The sequence below is a fragment of the Lissotriton helveticus genome, chromosome 9 (genome assembly GCF_964261635.1).
Source record: "Lissotriton helveticus chromosome 9, aLisHel1.1, whole genome shotgun sequence".
Taxonomy (NCBI): domain Eukaryota; kingdom Metazoa; phylum Chordata; class Amphibia; order Caudata; family Salamandridae; genus Lissotriton; species Lissotriton helveticus.
The window spans coordinates 552,018,613-552,038,632 of NC_136070.1; the positions used below are offsets into that span (position 1 = coordinate 552,018,613).

At 44.3% G+C, this 20,020-nt stretch overlaps 1 protein-coding gene across 1 annotated transcript in view; it reads left to right on the top strand.

The window, feature by feature from the left end:
- LOC144782831 (solute carrier family 22 member 6-A-like) overlaps positions 1 to 20,020 on the top strand; it is a 433,852-nt gene that overhangs the window by 258,427 nt on the left and 155,405 nt on the right. Inside the window, exon 6 of the mRNA XM_078662104.1 lies at positions 18,188 to 18,303. Coding sequence (XP_078518230.1) covers positions 18,188 to 18,303 — 116 coding nt within the window. The remainder of the gene's footprint in view (positions 1 to 18,187; positions 18,304 to 20,020) is intronic.

A 20,020-nucleotide genomic window follows, 5' to 3' on the forward strand; every position in this document is an offset into this window, starting at 1 on the left:
TAAAAGAGCACAGCTTGAGAATAAAAAAATTCAGGGTGCGATTCGCAAGACAACAAAAGCCGGCACAGAATTTGTTGCATGAACCGCCGCCTTGGAGGAACGTGGGGTGGGGCTAGAGGCCGGGCTAGCGAGTACTGAGCAAAATACCACCGCAAATGATGCTAGAATGACTGATATACTCTGGAAAGTAGAAGAATCTGAACATAGACAGCTAATAAACAATTTACGATTGTTGGGTGTAGAAGAAAATGTGGAAGGGAAGATAGCCGTGTGTCCGTGCTGAAATTATTTAAAGCTGCTTTTCCCAAACTATCACACTGGAATTGGGAAGCCGAACTTCAGTGGGTACATAGATTCCAATTGATGTTAAAAAAAAAAAATAATGGTGGCCCAAATGCAAAACCTCGAGCTATCCTAATTTCTTTGGGGAACTTTTTATTGCATTAGGCAATATTCGAAAAAGCAAGACCAGATGCAAAAAGATCGGCCGACGGGCAGACTTTTTTTGTACGACTGGATTTCTGCCACACAACTGTGGAAAGAAGATGGAGGCTTCATCAAATGATTAGCCCCTTCCAAAAACTGGGTAGTGAAGTATATTTAATGAATCCAGCATGCCTAAAAGTAATCTGTCAGGGAAAGGTTAGGCTATTCACTTCAGAAATTCAGGGGCAGAACCATCTGCAGTAACTTATAGGTGGCTGAAAAAGGTTGTTAACTCTGTTAAAGGACGTTAGTATACTGCTTATGGGGTTGTAGAATTTTTTTTTTTGGTTAGGTCGGGAAGTGACCTGGGAGCACAGCGGAATGCAGGAGGCATCACAAGGGTCTGAGGACCTTTTTTGCATTAGTAAGGGGTGGGGTTGGAGAGGTGGGTGGGGGGAGTGGGCGGATCCGAATTATATAAGGGGAATATTGCACGTTGTTGTACACAGGATGTTAGAACTTGAGGTGTGGCAATACTCACCCGGCGGGGCCTTGCCAATTTTCCACGTTCACTTACGGATACATTTGGTAGATTCGTAATTTTACAATGTACAATTGACAATAGCTCGTTTACACTATGTTCGGTTTACGGATCGGTATTAGATGACAAAGCAATATTTAACTGGTTGAACATAGAACTGGTGGTCTGGCCTCTCCCAATTATCCTATGTGAGAATTTTAATTTTAATTTGAGTTGCCTGATATCTAACCATCCTGAGATAGCATATCAGGGGCGGCAACCCAAAGTTTATAAATCTCTATCCCAATTAAAGGAGTTTCATGGATTAACAGACATATGGGCACAACTAGAGGGAAACAACCCTGGGCTTACATAGTTCTCGCCCCACACAGAGTCCATGCAAGATTGGACTATTTCTTCGTCTCTAAATGTATGGTTCAGGGAGCAAAATTACTAAATTTCTGAGAGTAATGTCAGACCACAACCCTCTGGTACTGGAATTTAATATTAAATGTAAAGTTCAAGCTACACGTTGGACATTTAATAGGGCTCTGTTAAATGATAATTCTTATATTCAATATATGGAGAGATGGATCCCTAGGTTTATAGAGGAAAACTTTATATGCATAAGCAGGCTAGGTAACATTGTTAAAAAATAAAACCTTTTACTTTATTTATAAATACTTTGCTTGCCACTCTCAGGCCCTTGTGCCTGTCATTACGGTAGAAAATGGTTACATAAAAACAATTTTGAAAATAAATAAATAAATGTACATTTTGAGAAATGTCCCTTCAAAACCAATATGATATTTATAAACCCAAACAACAAAATTATTTTAAATAATAATATTTAAATATTTTGCATGCCACTCTCAGGCCCTTATGCTTGTCAGGGCTGACGGCAGCCGTGAGTGTAGGTGCCAGGCGGGGAGTCGCGGTGATCTGAATCTGACATCGCGTGAAGGTTTCCCGCGCCGTCAGTTCCCATGGAGTAATTAACTCCCAATCATTACGTTTTTTTCGCTCCTGTGAACTCAGTGAGCCGCCACGGATTAAAACCGTGAGTTAAACATAATATTGTTCTAATTTTTCACATATAGAGCCTCACGGGAGGGTGTGCCTTAGCGAGCACACACCACCGGTGGCCTTATTTATCACTTTCTAGGTCCTGACGAATGCTGAGCGAATACGCATACAGAGCAGCAGAAACATGTTGACCATTGACCATTGGACACAGGTTTTCCTAAATTAGAACCTTGCTGGTCCAACTTCACTGTTTTTAATAATACGGGTTGACCTACATTAAAGTTTTTTTTGGGTCCTACCTAGTATTTTTTAACTTGCACTCACAGTTAAAATCACAACTCACTTAGAGCACTGTTGCACTCAACACATCCAGCTCCGCTGTAATACAGACGTTGTAGCACGCTGGGGAGGCATTCGGCCACCCCAGCGGGGACCCAATGATGAAGCATGTCACCAACTAGTGGTGAGTGAGGGTCCTTTTATATTTATTTTATTTATTTATTTCCATGCTTATATAGCGCTATGAATAAACTAGGGGTGGGCGGGCAGCTATGCTCCGTCCACGGAGCATGCGTAGTGCTGTCTGTTACGCATTTTGCGGTGCGGGCGTAGTAGCCGGCACTACGCATGCTCCGTGGACGAGCGTAGCTGGCCCGCCACCCGCCTCCCTCCCGCCCGCAGTAAATACCCCCTTCAATGTTTAAATAAGTTTAAAACCACTTACCTGGTCCGCGCACGTCCCGGAGCTCCCTCGTCTTTTTCAGTGCGCGTCTTGAACCCTAATGCGCATGCGTGGCCGCCCGCGCATGCGCATTTCTCGCTAGAAATGCGCATGCGCGGGCGGCCACGCATGCGCATTAGGGTTCAAGACGCGGGCACTGAAAGAGACGAGGGAGCCCCGGGACGCGCGCGGACCAGGTAAGTGGTTTTAAACTTATTTAAACATTGAAGGGGGTATTTACTGAGGGCGGGAGGGAGGCGGGTGGTGCGTAGTGGGGCTACGCGAAGTGCGCAGGTGGGCGTAGTTTCTCGCCCACTTTGCGTAGCTTCGCGAAGCCCCACTACGCTCACTACGCCCAGGGTTAGAATAAACTCCCGTAGGAGTATCTCCGCGCTGCAGACAACCGGTACAGAAACTGATAAAGAAGCAATGAAGTTAAAAAGTGCTATGAAGCTCCTATAAGCCTACAGAGGTGCTAGTTAAAATAAACTAAACAAAAAAGTTTTCAAGTATTTTCTGAATTGAAGGTGGTTATGGCACTGCCTCAATGAGAGCGGGAGTGAGTTCCAGAGGTTGGGACCTACTACAGACAGAGCCCTGCCACCAAGCCTAGATTTGGTTATCTTAGGGACACTCAATAACAACTGGTCGCTGGATCTAAGGGCACGAGTGGGGACATAAGGGACAAATTTGTTCGCCAAATACTCTGGTCCTAATTGATTGAGGCCTTTATGGATAATGCAGCAGGTCTTAAACTTCACTAGTTGGCGTATTGGTAACCAGTGAAGTTTATGAAGTAACGGTTTGGAGGAGGATCTGGGGGGTGCATTTAGCACCAACATAGCTGCTGTATTTTGCACCACCTGTAGACGATTCAAAACCTCCTCACTTGCACCTGCCAGAAGACCATTACAATAATCAAGCCGGAAGATAACCAGAGCCTGAACTAAGGTTTTCCTATGGGAGTCAGGGAGGAAGGGAAAGATTCTACGGAGGAGACCAATCACATGGAAGCAAGATCCCACAGTAGTATTGACATTTTGCTTCATGGTCAGCTCCGGCTCCAATCTAACTCCCAAGTTCTTGATTATTGTTTTAGGCTCAGGAACTGGGCCCAAATCAGGAGGCCACCAATCGGGGGACCATTGTACCCTGGCTTCTCCGAAGAGCATCGCCTCTGTCTTTCCAACATTACATTGAAGAAAGTTGGAAGACATCCACCTTGCAACTGCCTTCATCCCATCGGAAAAAGATTGTATATTTCTGGGGTAAGTTGTTTAAAAGGGAAGAGCAGCTGCGTATCATCAGCGTAGGACACTGGGCAGAATCCAAAAGCTCTAGTAACATCTGCCAAGGGAGCCACATAGGTATTAAATAAGGTCGGGCTCAGACAGGAACCCTGCGGGACCCCCTTGGTAATGTTAACTTCCTCCGACTTGAACTCACCCATGGTGACAGATTGGGTGCGGTTGGAGAGAAAGCTTTTGATCCAGTCCAGTGCCCTACCACCGATTCCACTCGCAGACAGTCGTTCGATCAGGATGGTGTGAGAAATCGTATTGAACGCTGCCGATAAGTCTAGCAGCACCAGGACAACAGAGTAACCCCTGTCCTGGTACAGCCGTAGGTCGTCTGTTATCGACAGCAAGGCCGTTTCAGTGCTGAATTTAGGCCTAAAACCTGACTGCGAGGGATCGAGGCTACCAGATTGTTCTAGGTAGGTGGATAGGTGCTTGTTGGTGTGCTTTTCGATGATTTTCCCTAGAAATGGCAAAAGGGAAATGGGCCTCAGGTTAGACATGTTGGTCCAAGGAATAGATGTATTCTTCCTAATGGGTCTAACAAGGGCTTTTTTCCAGCACAGTGGAATAACTCCAGATGTAAGTGATAAGTTCACCAGCCTCTGAACATCAGGACCTAGTGTACTCCCTAGCGGACCCATAAGTCTAGCTGGGAGCAGGTCAGCCGGGCTTCCACTTTTGATATCAGAAAACAGTTTCTGAACCTCTATTAGCGATATTTCGGGAAAATCATTAAAAGAGTAGATATTGATGGGTGCTGTCTGTATCAAAGTGTGGTTACCTTGGCTAATTATATCAGGGCTAAGTGCCTCTATTTTGTTATAGATGGCATCAATTTTTTCTGAAAAGAAACAAGAAATACTATCACAGAGTTGTTGTGACGCCATGTCAGCACTTTCACAAGCTGTTGGTTTCAGAAATGTGTTGACAATCTGATATAAAACTTTTGAATCATTGCCAGCTGCTTCTAGCTGAGCAGTAACATGATTTTTCCGTGCTGATCGTATGGCTTTATGATAGATGTTGAGATTATTTCTGTAATAGATTTTATCTTCCTCCCTGGAGGATTTTCTCCATGTCTTTTCAGACTTTCTAGCCAGGCGTTTGAGACTGCGTAGTTCCTCTGAATACCAGACCTCTTGTTTCCTGGCAAGGCTAGTTTTAAAAGTCTTTATCGGGGCAATGTGTTGTACTGCAGCATCAACTGCAAGATCCCATTTTGAAAGAGCAATGTTAATATCATCTGTACAAACAATTGGAGGGGGAAGGTATTTTTGTACAAAATTAACATTGGTTATTTTGTGCCACTGCCTACGTTTGGGTGGAATTTGAATGTGAGAAGTAGGTCGGAGGTCATTCATCGGCATGGAGAAGTCAAGCACAAAATGGTCAGTCCAAGGATATTGTTTAGGTGCACAGCATTTGATACCAGGGAAGTTAGATATTATCATATCCAAGGTATGTCCTGCTTGGTGTGTTGATCCGCTATTACATTGATTTAGTCCTAGAAGGGATATATCAGTTAAGAAGGACTGTGTCTCACTATTAGTCTTCTCCTCACTATGAATATTAAAGTCACCAAGTAGCAGGAATTCTTTATCTTGGCACACATGGGGAGCTAGTGCTTCCACTAACTGTTTGGACATGTTTTTTAAGGGGCCTGGCGGACGGTAGACCAAAGCTCCTTTCCTACTATATTTAGTGGATGAGCCAATCCTGAAAATCAACATTTCAAAGGTCGAATTACAACATTGATCAATGACCGAAATGGAGATCTCCTTTTTAAATACAATTGCTATACCCCCACCAATTTTTTTAGGTCGATCTAATCTGACAATTTTGTAACCCTCCGGTATTCCAAGAGTAATAGCGGGGGTGGAGTGGGGTTTAAGCCAGGTCTCTGTTAAAAAACAAAGATCTGCTTTATGTGTGGAAATAAGATCCCAAACCTCAAAAGAGTGTTTGACTAGAGATCTAACATTGCACAGTAGAATCTTTCCTCCCTGAATCGGAGCTATAGGAGTATTACTAGGGCGCTGCTGAAGGGAAAGTTTTTCTGTCAGAAATTGTGTTTGGCAGGATCTGCATGAGAATGGCCCTTCTGGGAGACAACAGAGTGGTAACTTGCAGTCAGATGTTAACAAATTAGAACGTAGGCGCAGTAGAGACTGCGGGAGTAAGACCGTCTAAATACCTTAGTAACCACTGATGGTGCTTCCATTGCCCCTAGCCACGTCCTGTCGCGGACGGGCGCAGACGGGCTTCTCTCTGGCGCGTCTCAGGCGCTTCGCTGCGCGCCTGCTGTGACGAGGGGGCTAAATACCCCTCAAAGGTGCAGCAACTAGAGCGCTGACCGCTCTGTGAATGCGGAAGTAACCTGGCTCTGCCTGACCCGCCCTCCGCTCAACGGCACTGGTTGCCGAGTCGGACTGGGGCGGGCAGGACGGAATATCGAGCCCAGGTCAGATGAGTGTTACTTTTAGGCTTGTAGCGTGTAGCGCTTTTAGCAAGGACTAATGTAGCGTTTAAAATACGGCGCGATTTAAAAAACAAACATCAATTCAATTTTCAATTTTACTGTAGTAATCACAGTTTTTAAAACATATGCAACACTAGTCAGTTGCTGGATACCTGGGCGTCAGCGGGTCGGGGAGACACTCTCACCGTCCTCCCTACCGCAATTCGCCGCCTGCTCCTCGCTGCCTAAATACCCCTCAAAGGTGCAGCAACTAGAGCGCTGACCGCTCTGTGAATGCGGAAGTAACCTGACTCTGCCTGACCCGCCCTCCGCTCAACGGCACTGGTTGCCGAGTCGGACCGGGGCGGGCAGGACGGAATATCGAGCCCAGGTCAGATGAGTGTTACTTTTAGGCTTGTAGCGTGTAGCGCTTTTAGCAAGGACTAATGTAGCGTTTAAAATACGGCGCGATTTAAAAAACAAACATCAATTCAATTTTCAATTTTCAATTTTACTGTAGTAATCACAGTTTTTAAAACATATGCAACACTAGTCAGTTGCTGGATACCTGGGCGTCAGCGGGTCGGGGAGACACTCTCACCTTCCTCCCTATAAAAGAATATCCTTTTTTCCAAAAAGGCACTGTTGGTTTATGGGGGTGTTATAATTTCTATGAAGCTAGAAACTGGCTCGGTCATATTAATACTTTCTAAAGTCACTCCTCAGTTGTTTAATAAAATGAGCTACGGGGTATAGGAGTGTCTACTCGAACCCTTTCTCTCTTGTTGTTGTCTGCCTTATGCTTGTCAGCCAGCACAGCAGAAAACAGTTAAATAATAAAAAAATGAAAAAAAATAAATGTACATTTTAAGAAATGTCAAAACCAATTTGATATTTTTAAACACTATTTTTTTAAATAATATTTAAATACTGTGCATGCCAATCTCTGATTCCCGTGCCTGTCAGTACAGTAGAAAATGGTTAAATCAAAATAAATTATGAAAATAAGCAAACATACTTTCAAAGAAATAAACCCTCAACCCCAGCATATTTTTAAACACTAACAACAAAAATATTTAAAATGATAATAAATGTGAAAACAAATATATATGAATTCACAGATACATAAACACACATATATAACTACATATCAACTGTACAGGAGTTGTATGAATATTAAATGATATGAGTACGTTGCGAACAGTACTTTCTAATGTTATCAAACAAAATAAACATAGCTATAAACAGCTGAAACTATGATCACACATCAGATTCATATTTCAATTTAAATAGAAAGTTTGTTTGTTGATTTTTAATATGAACAAGCTTTTCGATTGTTCTTTTGTTGAAATCTTGTATTTCCTTTATTAGCTCTTTTTCTATTGAGAGCATAGCCAATACATTAAGTCTAACTTGAGTCATTGTGTTTTGCCAAAATGTTTTTACCCTCTTCAGTGTGGAAAACATTGCTCAGACTGTGCTGTTGGCATGGGCGTAGTAATGACAACTCTTAAATGCTTTATGGTCTCATATAAAGACTTATCTAAGTTGTTTTTACACCAAAATTTAAATAAAGCGATGGTATCACCAGTAGGCTAATGGAAGTAACATGTTCCATACAGGACTAAAAGTTTTGTATGCAATCTGGCTTTGTCTAGCATAGGATAGGCTTCTATTGTTTCTACGAGTGCCTCGGCTGGGAAAGGTTTGGCATGTCTTTCAAAAAGGTCACTTCCCAGTAGTGTTGCTCTTACAAGATGCTTTATGAATGCAAAGCGCTCTCTGGCATTGACCACAAAAATGTCACAGACTTCTTTTGCTTCTTGGGTCAAAGTATTTATTTGCAGACTCTGGTTTACAAATTTATATTCTTGTGACAGTGTAGAATCCAAACTGTTAATGGATTCCCAGACTTTGGTGATGCTTGCCACAAAGTCTGTAGTAGCTTTCTGGACAAACACAGTGCCAATGTCTCACTTTTGCAATTGATTATAAGGAGCGACCCTTGACCCTGATTCAGGTACGCCACTCCCCCATGCCCCACTACATCACCTGTGTGCCCATGTCCCTCTGCTCTCTTCCACCACCGTAGGTTTGAGGCCCTGTGCCCCGGTCGTAATTGCTTCACTGTATTGTCATATTGGTAAATTGTGTTGTTGTCTCCCTTTTTCCTCTGTGCCCCTGGTTGTATCTTGATTTCTGTTCAATGTATTGTTTTTTTCCCTGACATTGTGTGTTTGTTTTTCTGCTCCTGAGTCCTGGTTTTTTGCCCGTTCTTTTCCCGCCGCTGCACCCCCTGCGGCCCGCCCCCTGCTCATCCCATTCATCATCCCGCTCCCCCTCCCAGGTGCTCCTCGCTCGCATCTCCCCTTATAATGGCAGCCACTGTGCGGCTGCACCGCTGGTGCGCTGAAGGCACGCCAAAGTCACGCCCGTCTGCGCCCGTCCATGCCTGGACTGCACCCAACGCCACAACGCCCGTCTCCGCTAAGATGCCAGCACCCTCCACACACTCAACACCGGGCGATCACACTCCTGCTTCCTGGCCACCCCGAAGCACACCCAAGAACCCTTCTCCTGACGGAGCTGCAGCCTCACCAGCCTCCGAGCCACAAAACCGCCCACGGAGAAAGGACGTAACCACCTCAGATGCATTTTATTCAACACCCGCTCCGCCAGGAAACACTCCATTGAACTCTGGGACATACTCGACTCCACCTCCCCAGACGTCGCCTTCCTGACGGAGACCTGGATGAACCCCTCCTTGGCACCCGACATCGCCATAGCCATTCCTGATGGCTACAAGATCACACGCAAGGACCGCACCAACAGAACAGGAGGAGGAATCACCATCATCCACAGGTACACCCTCAGAGTCTCCACCAGCACCGATGGCACCCTCAGCACCCCCGAACACCTGCACTTCCAGATCCACACTGATCCCAATAGTACCCTCAGAGGAACCCTCATCTACAGACCCCCTAGATCACAGCCACAGTTCAGCAACATGATCGACGACTTTGTCAGTATGCACGCCCTCGCCTCCTAATACTACATCCTCCTCGGGGACCTGAACATCCACCTCCAGAACAACAACAACACCAACTCCACAACCCTGATTGACAACCTCGCCAACTTCAGACTCAGACAGCTCGTCACCACACCCACCCACTCTGCCGGCCTCACGCTTGACCCCATCTTCTCCGCAAGCCCCCCTCGTCTCATTCAGCCACATCACCAAACTTCACTGGAGCGACCATCACTGCATCCACTTCACCTTCCAGAAACCCACCACACACCAACGCACTCAACGATCCCTCGCTGACGCTGGAGCAAAGTCACCCAAGACCAACTAAACACCCCCCTCTCCCGAAGCCCACCTTTCGACCCCACCGATCCCGACACCGACGCCAGCAACCTCAGACAATGGATTGATGACTGTGCCAACACTCTGTCCCCGCTCAAGAAACCCTCCAACAGACTCACCAACAAGAAAGCCAGTTGGTTCACCGCGGACCTCCAGGCCTCCAAGCAAACCTGACGAAAACTAAAGAAGAAATGGCACCGCGAACAGACACCGGACAGCTATGCAGCCCACAAGAACGCCATCTGCAGACACCATCACCTCTTCAGATCCGCCAAAAGGGCCTCCTTCAAAGACAGCCTAGACAACAACACACACAACAGCAAAGAGCTCTTCAACATCGTGAAGAAGCTCTCCAACCCCAGCTCCAACACCAACGATATCCCACCGTCACAAGACCTGTGCGACGCCCTCGCCACCTTCTTCCATCGCAAGATCGCAGACATTCACAACAGCTTCAGCACCCTGACCGCCCTGACAATCACGAGACCTCCGACCTCACGGCCACTATCCTCACCGACCCACTGCTCACATGGACCAACATAAATGACGACACCATCAAAATCATGAATACCATCCACTCCGGCTCTCCGTCAGACCCATGCCAACACAACATCTTCAACAAAGCCAGCGTCACCATCGCACCCCATATCTGCTAGGCCATCAACATCTCCTCCGAGACCTTTCCGGAAAGCTGGAAGCACGCCGTGATCAACGCCTTACTAAAAAAAAACAAAGCTGATCCCAAGGACCTCAAGAACTTCCGACCCATCTCCCATCTCCCTGCTCCAATTCCCGGCGAAGGTCACCGAGACGGACGTCAACAGACAAAGGACCCGCTACCTCGAGGAGAACAGCATCCTGGATCCGTCCCAGTCCGGGTTCCGCAGCAACCACAGCACAAAACTGCCCTCATCGCTGCCACCGATGACATCGGGATCCTCCTGGACAATGGCAAAACTGTGGCCCTCATCCTCCTGGACCTGTCAGCTGTCTTTGACACTGTCTGCCACCACACCCTACGCACACGCCTCCACAACGCAGGGATCCACGACAAAGCACTGGACTGGACCACCTCCTTCCTCTCTGGCAGAACCCAGAGCGTCTGCCTACCCCCTTTTCGATTCAAAGCCACCTAGATCATCTGCGGCATACCCCAAGGATCATCCCTCAGCACAACATTGCTCAACATCTACAAGACACCACTCGCTCACATCGCCCGACTGCACGACCTCAACATCATCTCCTACACCGACACCCAGCTGATCCTCTCCCTCACCGAGGACCCCCTCATCGCCAAAACCAACCTTCACGAAAGAATGAAAGCCATCACCGAGTGGATGATGAACAGCTGTCTGAAGCTGAACTCAGACAAGATGGAAGTCCTCATCCTCTGACCCACCCCCTCTGCATGGGACAACTCCTGGTGGCTGACCACACTGGGAGCAGCACCAACACCCACCGACCACGCACGCAACCTAGGGTTCATCCTCAACTCAACACTCGCCATGACCAAGCAAGTCAACGCCGTCTCGTCCTCCTGCTTCAACACCCTCCGCATGCCCTGCAAGATCTACAGGTGGATCACCACCGGACCAGTCACCCAGGCCTTCGTCAGCAACAGGCTGGACTACGGTAACGCCCTCTACGCAGGAGCCTCGGTCAAACTCCTGAAACGACTTCAACGCATACAGAATGCCTCCGCACGCATGATCCTCGACATCCCTCGCCGCAGCCACATCACATCCCACCTAAAATACCTGCCCTGGCTACCCGTCGACAAGAAGATCACCTTCAAGCTCCTCACCCACGCTCACAAAGCACTCCACAACACCGGACTGGCATACCTCAACAGACTTCTCACCTTCTACACCCCGAACCGCCAGCTTTGCCGACCTCGCCCTCGCCACCATCCACGCATCCGAAGAGCGACCATTGGTGGCAGATCATTCTCCCACCTCGCCGCCAAAACCTGGATCACCCTCCCCATCCTCCTACGGCAGAACGAGGACCTACTTACCTTCAGGAGGCTACTCAAGACCTGGCTATTTGAGCAGTAGCAGCACCTCTCCCCCCAGCACCTTGAGACTCTCACGGGTGAGTAGTGCGCTTTACAAATGTTATGACTGATTGATTGATTATATAAAAAGTCTACATGGGGCATTATACTATGAAAAACAAACAGAAATAATATAAACTCCCTATCTTCTAATGTTCTAGTAAATCCCTTAGCTTCACATATAGTATTGGACTCAAAATCAACCCTGTTTGCAATGGTTGTCATGCATGCAAGAAGATCGTCTCTGTATTCATAAATTTTGTTTATTGCTTGAATATGGAAGTTCCAGCGAGTTTCAGACCCTCTTGGGAGTCTTCTTGAAACTATTTGTTCAAGAATATCAGTCCTTTTCGGGGAACATGCAACAAATGCTGCTTTACGACCCACCTTTGAAAAGAATATTTTAACTCTAGATATTTTGGAGGATGCCTGTCTCATAATTAGGTTACATTGGTGGGCATAGCCATGAATATAATGTGCATTTGGGTACACATCCTTGATTTTCTTTTGCACCCCACCAGTTGACGCTGGCACCATCGTAGCTTTGAGAGATTACTTTTCCTTTAGCACATTGCTCACGGAAAGCAATCTTTAATTCATTAAGATTGGCTGAGGCAATTGTTTTCGAAAGATGAGTCTTTAGGATGTGAGAAACAATAATGTCTTTCAGGTACCTTGCAGATTCTATCAATGTAGCCAAAGACCAGAATTGACTGAGTTTTAGTGCAGAAATCAGTTGTATTGACAGCTTGGATAGCTACATAATAAGTGCTACTCAACTGCTGTGTAAAATGTTCTCTTATTAATTCCAGCATACAGTCTAGCAATTCATTCTGAAAAGTTATAGAAGTGCCTTTAAACACTGTGGCTGTTTTTAAATGTGTTTCCATAGCACTATCAATGCTGGAGCCAAACTCAACAAGGCCCCAGAATACGCCAGGATTTAGAGACTTTAGTTTCATCATGGCCTTGTAATGCCAATTCAAGGGCACCACAAAAACCAATACAGTCAATCAATTTTTAGGAAATGTATTGGTTTTATCCACTTCTGCATTTTTTTCTTATTCTCACACGTTATGCTTCATTCATTTGCTGTACAATGTCCGATTTTCTAAAAAGGAGATAATTCCGATATATTTGTCAAATTGGATTTACAGGAATCAAGTTTTTTTATTTTTTCTGCCAGATGCTTTAGGTCAGTAACTCCCATTTTTGTACGGGTAAATTTACCTCCAAAGAGTAAGCTAAGGAAACAGAATAAAGCTTTTTTAGAAGTGCTACCAGTAAGCCATTCTATCCTTTCATACCATGTTCTCTATCTTTTGCATACTGCTCAATTTTAATGTCAGGTTTATCAGCTCCTAACATTTCTACTTGCAGTTTATCTGCATGTGTCAAGCCCAAAAATGTGTTTATGAGTAAACGGTAAACTGTGTTCATTGTGTCCATCAATATATCAGACTGGAAATAGAAAACATAGCCTGTTTTTAAATATTACCTCGGTTGAAGACACAAAAACTATATTAGGCAAAACACTAAATAAACAGTAATATGAATTGTCATGCACGCCCAAGTAACAGCAATTAGTCATTCATCCTCATTCTGACAGAAATGCAAATGCATCAGCACGTACAGCTGTCCCCCAAGTGGTATAGCCTTGTAACTATTTTCAGAATTCCTCCTGGGATCCTGTTAATAATCAAAATATGGTATATACTTTGAGGCTAGGTGCCATTGCATGCACAACACCAGTGGTGATTGAAAAGCTTGAGCATGTCAATTCAGTGATCTGCCTAGAATTTAAAGGGGTTTTTCAAATTATGGGGTTCTTGAATTACTATTATAAGGATAAAATAACTATGTTAGGAGTAAATCTAAAACAAAGTACTTATAAATCTGGACTTGAGTTTAGATGGCAAATATTATAAAGCATTTTGAAAATTTTCTTAAAAAGCACAAGACTCTCATTGAGCAATACCCTTTAAAAGAGTTCTCAGCAGATCTCTGTTATATCCAGTACCCGTCTGTACCAAGCACAGCAAAATATATGTATATTTTTCCAATTAAGAGTGTAACATTGCAGTTAGACCATTTTGAAATTCTACAAATTTTTGAATTGAGATATTTTACACACAAGACAGCCTATAAACAGTGCTAGCCCTTTCAGTGAACCTATTACTAAAAGGCAGTAGGCTATCATCCGAACAAGGTTAACACACAGGATTGGAAGTATGAGGTCCACTATGGTTCTATAACACACCTAAGCCGCATCCCTTTCCTTCCCCAACACCAAAATAAGCGAAGTATGAGGAAAGGCTATGCTAAGACACCTAAAGATTAGAAGTGGCTCACGTAGTGATTTAGATAATCCTCAACTAATTATTTTTTTTGCCAACTGAACAAGCAGAGATATTTTTGCCTATTATGAAACACAGTCATTTTACCTACATACCGATCTTTTAAGAATGGAGAGAGAAACCTTTTGCCAAACATGAGAATGGTGGTTTAGTGTTGTATTATTGCCATTTTTTAGTTGCTAATTTTTATTGTTTGAAATAATTAAAGCACAAACAGACAGACAGCACTGTTAGGATGAGTGACATACTCAATACCTTTGTATACGTTTGTGTCCCCCCTTCCCCTGCCCTCTTCTTTTTTCCACAGGTACCGCCAGACCTTGTCAAGAATTAGATTAATATATCTTCTTCTCACTTCTCCTTGAAAACTAAACATTTTCGAGGGGCACATACTAAGAGACACTCACGGTCTCAGATCACTCACTCACCCTGGTCCTGAAGAAAGCCCATCTGACCTATAGAGGCAAATCAAGGGCTGAAACATGACGACCATTTTAAAGGCCTCTTAAAAGTGCGGGAGATCCATAACCCAATCTCAGAACGCACATAACTCTATCTTTTAACCCATATCTCGAATCGAGACTTATTAAATCGATTCCTGGCTGTACGAGTATTTTTAAAGCCACACCTGACCCCTAAAAATCACTGATCACTACTGCACTAACCAGGGGTTCACCTCCGGGTGGAGGAAGCATGAGCACTAACCCCATGATGATGCTGTCACGTGATTAAGAGGCGGAGAATCAAGATATACCGCCAACCCCATCTTTTACAGGTGATTGAGGGTTTTTTATTGGGACATTGAACGCGAGGATCCGCTAACCCAGGTTATGCAGGACAAGTGATCCAGTCCCCACTTGATTTTTTGACTTAGACTAAGGAAGCTGAATGGATCACAGCTTCTTCTTTCTCCCTCCTCTTTGAATATTTGTCCTATTACTAAATAGACAGCAGTCACACTGTCAAAACACATTAGATAGATTTTATCTATCCAACTCACTAAGTATACTCTGTGTACAGTAAAAATATTGTGGAGAAAATATAGACTGAAAAACATTGTTGCCAAAAATATTGTTGTCTGAAAAAAGAAAATGAAAATAGGTAGTGGCATTATAAAGCAAACATAATTATACTGGGAGCTGGGGTAAGGGGCATCCTCCTAAAGTAGACAGGAGTATATAAAATGAGGTGGGGAAAGGGGCGGGAAACTATCAATTCATTTTAATAATTCAGGTAAAGTTAGCATTAATGGATAGTTAGGGGATTTTAGGGTAGCACTAAGGAGTAGTAGAGGGTTATTATGAATCAGGGTAGCATTAAAGAGTAGTACAGTTTTTTAAGCATCAAGAAAGGATAGCATTTATGGGCAGTTTGGGGTTTATAGGCTTTAGGCATGGGAAGCATTAAGGGATAGTAAAGGATTACTAGGCTACAGTTAGATAAATGAAAGACTGCATGCAATAATAAAAGATTTAAAAATCAACATTGATGGGATTTTCATAGTTAATAATGAAAAACACAAAATGATTCCCTTGAAACTTTAGCTCACTACAACCTCATACTCTCTTCACTGTTCTGCAGGTTTAAAGCAACAGGCCTCCACACCTAAAGTCAAAAAAGGGGGGTTTCCTTTCTGTGTTCTTCAGTTAACTAATGACCCTTTGGCACATAGCAAATATTCACAAACAATTTTATACATGACATGACTAGATATTTAGTGCAGGAGACTCAATTGGTTCATCATTTTACACAAATTTATTGTTAGCAAATATCTTGGTTTAAAATAATACAATGTACAATAAAAATAGTGTGCATTCAATGACTTAGATCTATAATATTTCACTTCTGATCTATGAGTTGTTTGTTGCATACGTTACACCCATTAGACATAAAACAAAAAATTAATACAAATTAAACAATTATTTCCATTACAAGTTAAAATCACATGAAGTCCTTTTGTCGACGCGTTTCGGTACTTGAATTTTAATCGTGTAAACACCTTCCTCAGGACTGAACTTTGTTAAAACCAGATGTCTTCTTTTTATATTGCTTGTGAATCTTAATTTTCTGTGGAATCTAGGACCCTCAGGATTATTTTCTAGGTCCTCTTCGTGGGTGTGATTCTACCACGATGCTTCACTGTAAGGGGTGCAGTCATATCGTAATTGACACCATCAAGCTTAATTCTGTTATTAGACTCTTATTCTGTAACATTTTCCGCGCTGCTTAAAATCATAGCATTCTCATCCGGACATTAAAAAATCTTAATACCGCGTAAGGCTTTGACTCTTCTGACTTAATCACTGTTTTTCTTAGTGAGTCCGGTAGTTCTCGGGGGCTTTTTATCTTCCTCCCTCTTAGCCACAGACCGGTTTTGCCTTGCTGTTTGCAGCGAAAACACCTGTATGCGCATGAGCGTCACGATGTCATGTCCTCTTCGCGATTCAATCGGCTACAAAAATCAGCATATTCAAAGAATGCAAACATTGCAAAAATAATTGAGAAGTACAATATTTAATAATTCAGTTTCAGGCAGCTTCCGTCTTAGTCAGCCAGCTGTTTAATGGTGTCAATGGTGGTTGCTGGCTGTGCCTCTCCATATTGCTGCCCTGTCCAGCTTCAGTTCAGAGCAGCTACCGGTTCAGAGGAGCTGAAAGTGGAAGCTCTACTCTGTGTAGCATGCAGCATATGACTCCACCTCACTGAGTTAAGTCTCATGACTCTGTGACGTACAAAAATGTGTTTAAAGCATTTAAAAAATAACAAAGATATTACAATAATCAATGCTGTGATTATTGTATTAACACCCAAAAAAATCCCTACCTTTCCCAACTCATTATAGAGATGGGTGGAGCTATTTATGCTTGACCACACCCCAGCCAGTGACCACTTGTGAAAGGGAGGGATGAGGTGGTCGTCCTTACTAGCCCAGCTTGAGCTGAGCCTGTAATGCAGCCTCGGGAGGTACAGGGCTTATACTGTACCCACCTGAAGCTGCTGTGGAATTATGACCCTGCCTGGCGTCATTTGTGGGTAGGCCCTAAAAAGGCCTAAACAGTGACTACTAGGCTGGCACCATGTCAGCCCGGTTTGTTATTGTAGTTTTGGGACACATGCACAAAGTGCATGTGTCCCAAATGAGCATTAAAATTACCTGCATCAGTGACTGGCCTGCCTGTTCTGCCTGACGCAGTGATGCTCGCGTCTGACTCTGAGCGTCGCAGGAAAGCAGGCAGCAGGACTCGGCAGTCGGCACACTTCTGCATTGGTTTTAAAATGGTAGGTAACATTGCTGTTATTGATCATTTCACAGCAAATGCGCAGTGCGGATGCTGGGGGTGAAAATACAGAGGGCGCAGCCCCCTGCCCTTTAAAGGAAACCACCAATGGTTTTGTGACTGAAATCCAGTAGCAAAAGATTAATATTTTACCCCAACTCAAAGGAGGAGGTAACCCATTTACAAACAGAAAGGGTCTTTAAGGGACACTTACCCTTTGTGGATGGTGATTGTTTTTAAGAATGCTGTGGTCCCATGGTCCATCACCTAATCTTTAAAAAAGTTTGTAAAATGTGTATTTTCTTTTGTTAAGCACATTCCTTTTAAGAAAATGAGCTGCATTAAATAAATCGCTTTATTTAAAAATAATCACAGGCAAGTTGGTGGTCTGCTGACCTCGGCAGGTCACCATGCCTGTTATTGGACGTAATTGTAGTGTGTCACAATTTGTGACCTACTCAATAATATTTATGAGGTAGACCAAATTACGACCTTCTACAATTCAGTATTATGTGTACCATCCTAATAATACAGAGGTTGGTTGACAAATTAGGAAATTGTGACTTCGTTTACCTAACGCATTGCTTGTACATGAGGCCCATGGTTATCACATCAGCTCTGTACTGGAATGGTGTCTCAATATGCCTAACCTAATGTGCTATTTGTCTCCAATGCAGATCTTAAAATACAACATGCAGAGAGAGATGGCATCCGTCAAATCTTCATACACTGCTGTCGACTTGGTGCGCACACCTGCAATGTGCAGAATCACTTTTTTAATCGCCTTTCTATGGTAAGAATTCAATGTATGTGTATTTCTGGTATTACACCAAGGAGCAAGAGTAGGCATGGTGGACCTTGGTGACCAAGAAATCTAAAGGCACTTTTCCAATGGTCTGTTCTTTGAGCTATATGCGGTTGTTCATGTATCCTCTGAACAACCGCATATAGCTCAAACTGACCTGACCCACCCCAGCCCACAAAATAACCCTGACCCCCAGTCCACAAAAGTACCCCGACCCACCTCCCCAGCCCCCTTACCTCACTCCGGATCTCTCCGTGCTTTCTGTTTCCGTCCATCCGAAGCTAGACTACCCCAACCCACCCCCCAGCCCACAAAACTTTCCCGACCCACCCTAGCCCAAAAAACAGCCCAGTACACATCCCACAGAAGTACCCCGACCTACCCTCAGCCCCACTTACCTCACTGCAGATCTCTCCCTGCTTTCTGCTTCCGTCCGTAATCTGCAAGCCCTACCGCAGATTGCCTAACCACACACATGCATGGTTAAGGCACATGCATGGTTAAGACATGCGTGGTAGGGCTTGCAGAGTTGGAACACTCGTGATGTAGACCGTGGTGTTCCGACTGTTCCCCCAGTTAGAGCAGTAGGGTGTTGTTACCAACTGACTGCTAAACAGTTGACTAGAACTGAAAATGTTATGTGGGAGTATAACAAATGCCCGGAGTCAATTTGTTTAAAATGATAATGTTTTGGTGCTCACCTTCTAACAAGAGTGAGAGGCGGCTTTTAATGCAGTCATAGCATGTTTCCTCAGCAGCCTATAGTCATATAAATCAACATATTTAACACTTTATGAGGTTCATCCAGAGAGTAGGTGCTGCTAGGAAACAATGAACTTACTTCAAAGACGAAAAGTTTGTCTTGTGTCTCCATGATCTGCCCCATCCTTGGTCTGCTCATCTTCAGTACACAATGAAGTAGAACAGTAGTAAAGAGGTCTAATATGAAATATTGCAGTGTCCTGGTTCTCACTGCCCACTAGAGGATACTTGAAGTTGTCAAGCTGTAGTGGGCAGTGAGAACCAGGACACTGCAATATTTCATATTAGACCTCTTTACTACTGCTCCACTTCATTGTGTACTGAAGATGAGCAGACCAAGGATGGGGCAGATCATGGAGACACAAGACAAACTTTTCGTCTTTGAAGTAAGTTCATTGTTTCCTAGCAGCACCTACTCTCTGGATGAACCTCATAAAGTGTTAAATATGTTGATTTATATGACTATAGGCTGCTGAGGAAACATGCTATGACTGCATTAAAAGCCGCCTCTCACTCTTGTTAGAAGGTGAGCACCAAAACATTATCATTTTAAACAAATTGACTCCGGGCATTTGTTATACTCCCACATAACATTTTCAGTTCTAGTCAACTGTTTAGCAGTCAGTTGGTAACAACACCCTACTGCTCTAACTGGGGGAACAGTCGGAACACCACGGTCTACATCACGAGTGTTCCAACTCTGCAAGCCCTACCACGCATGTCTTAACCATGCATGTGCCTTAACCATGCATGTGTGTGGTTAGGCAATCTGCGGTAGGGCTTGCAGATTACGGACGGAAGCAGAAAGCAGGGAGAGATCTGCAGTGAGGTAAGTGGGGCTGAGGGTAGGTCGGGGTACTTCTGTGGGATGTGTACTGGGCTGTTTTTTGGGCTAGGGTGGGTCGGGAAAGTTTTGTGGGCTGGGGGGTGGGTTGGGGTAGTC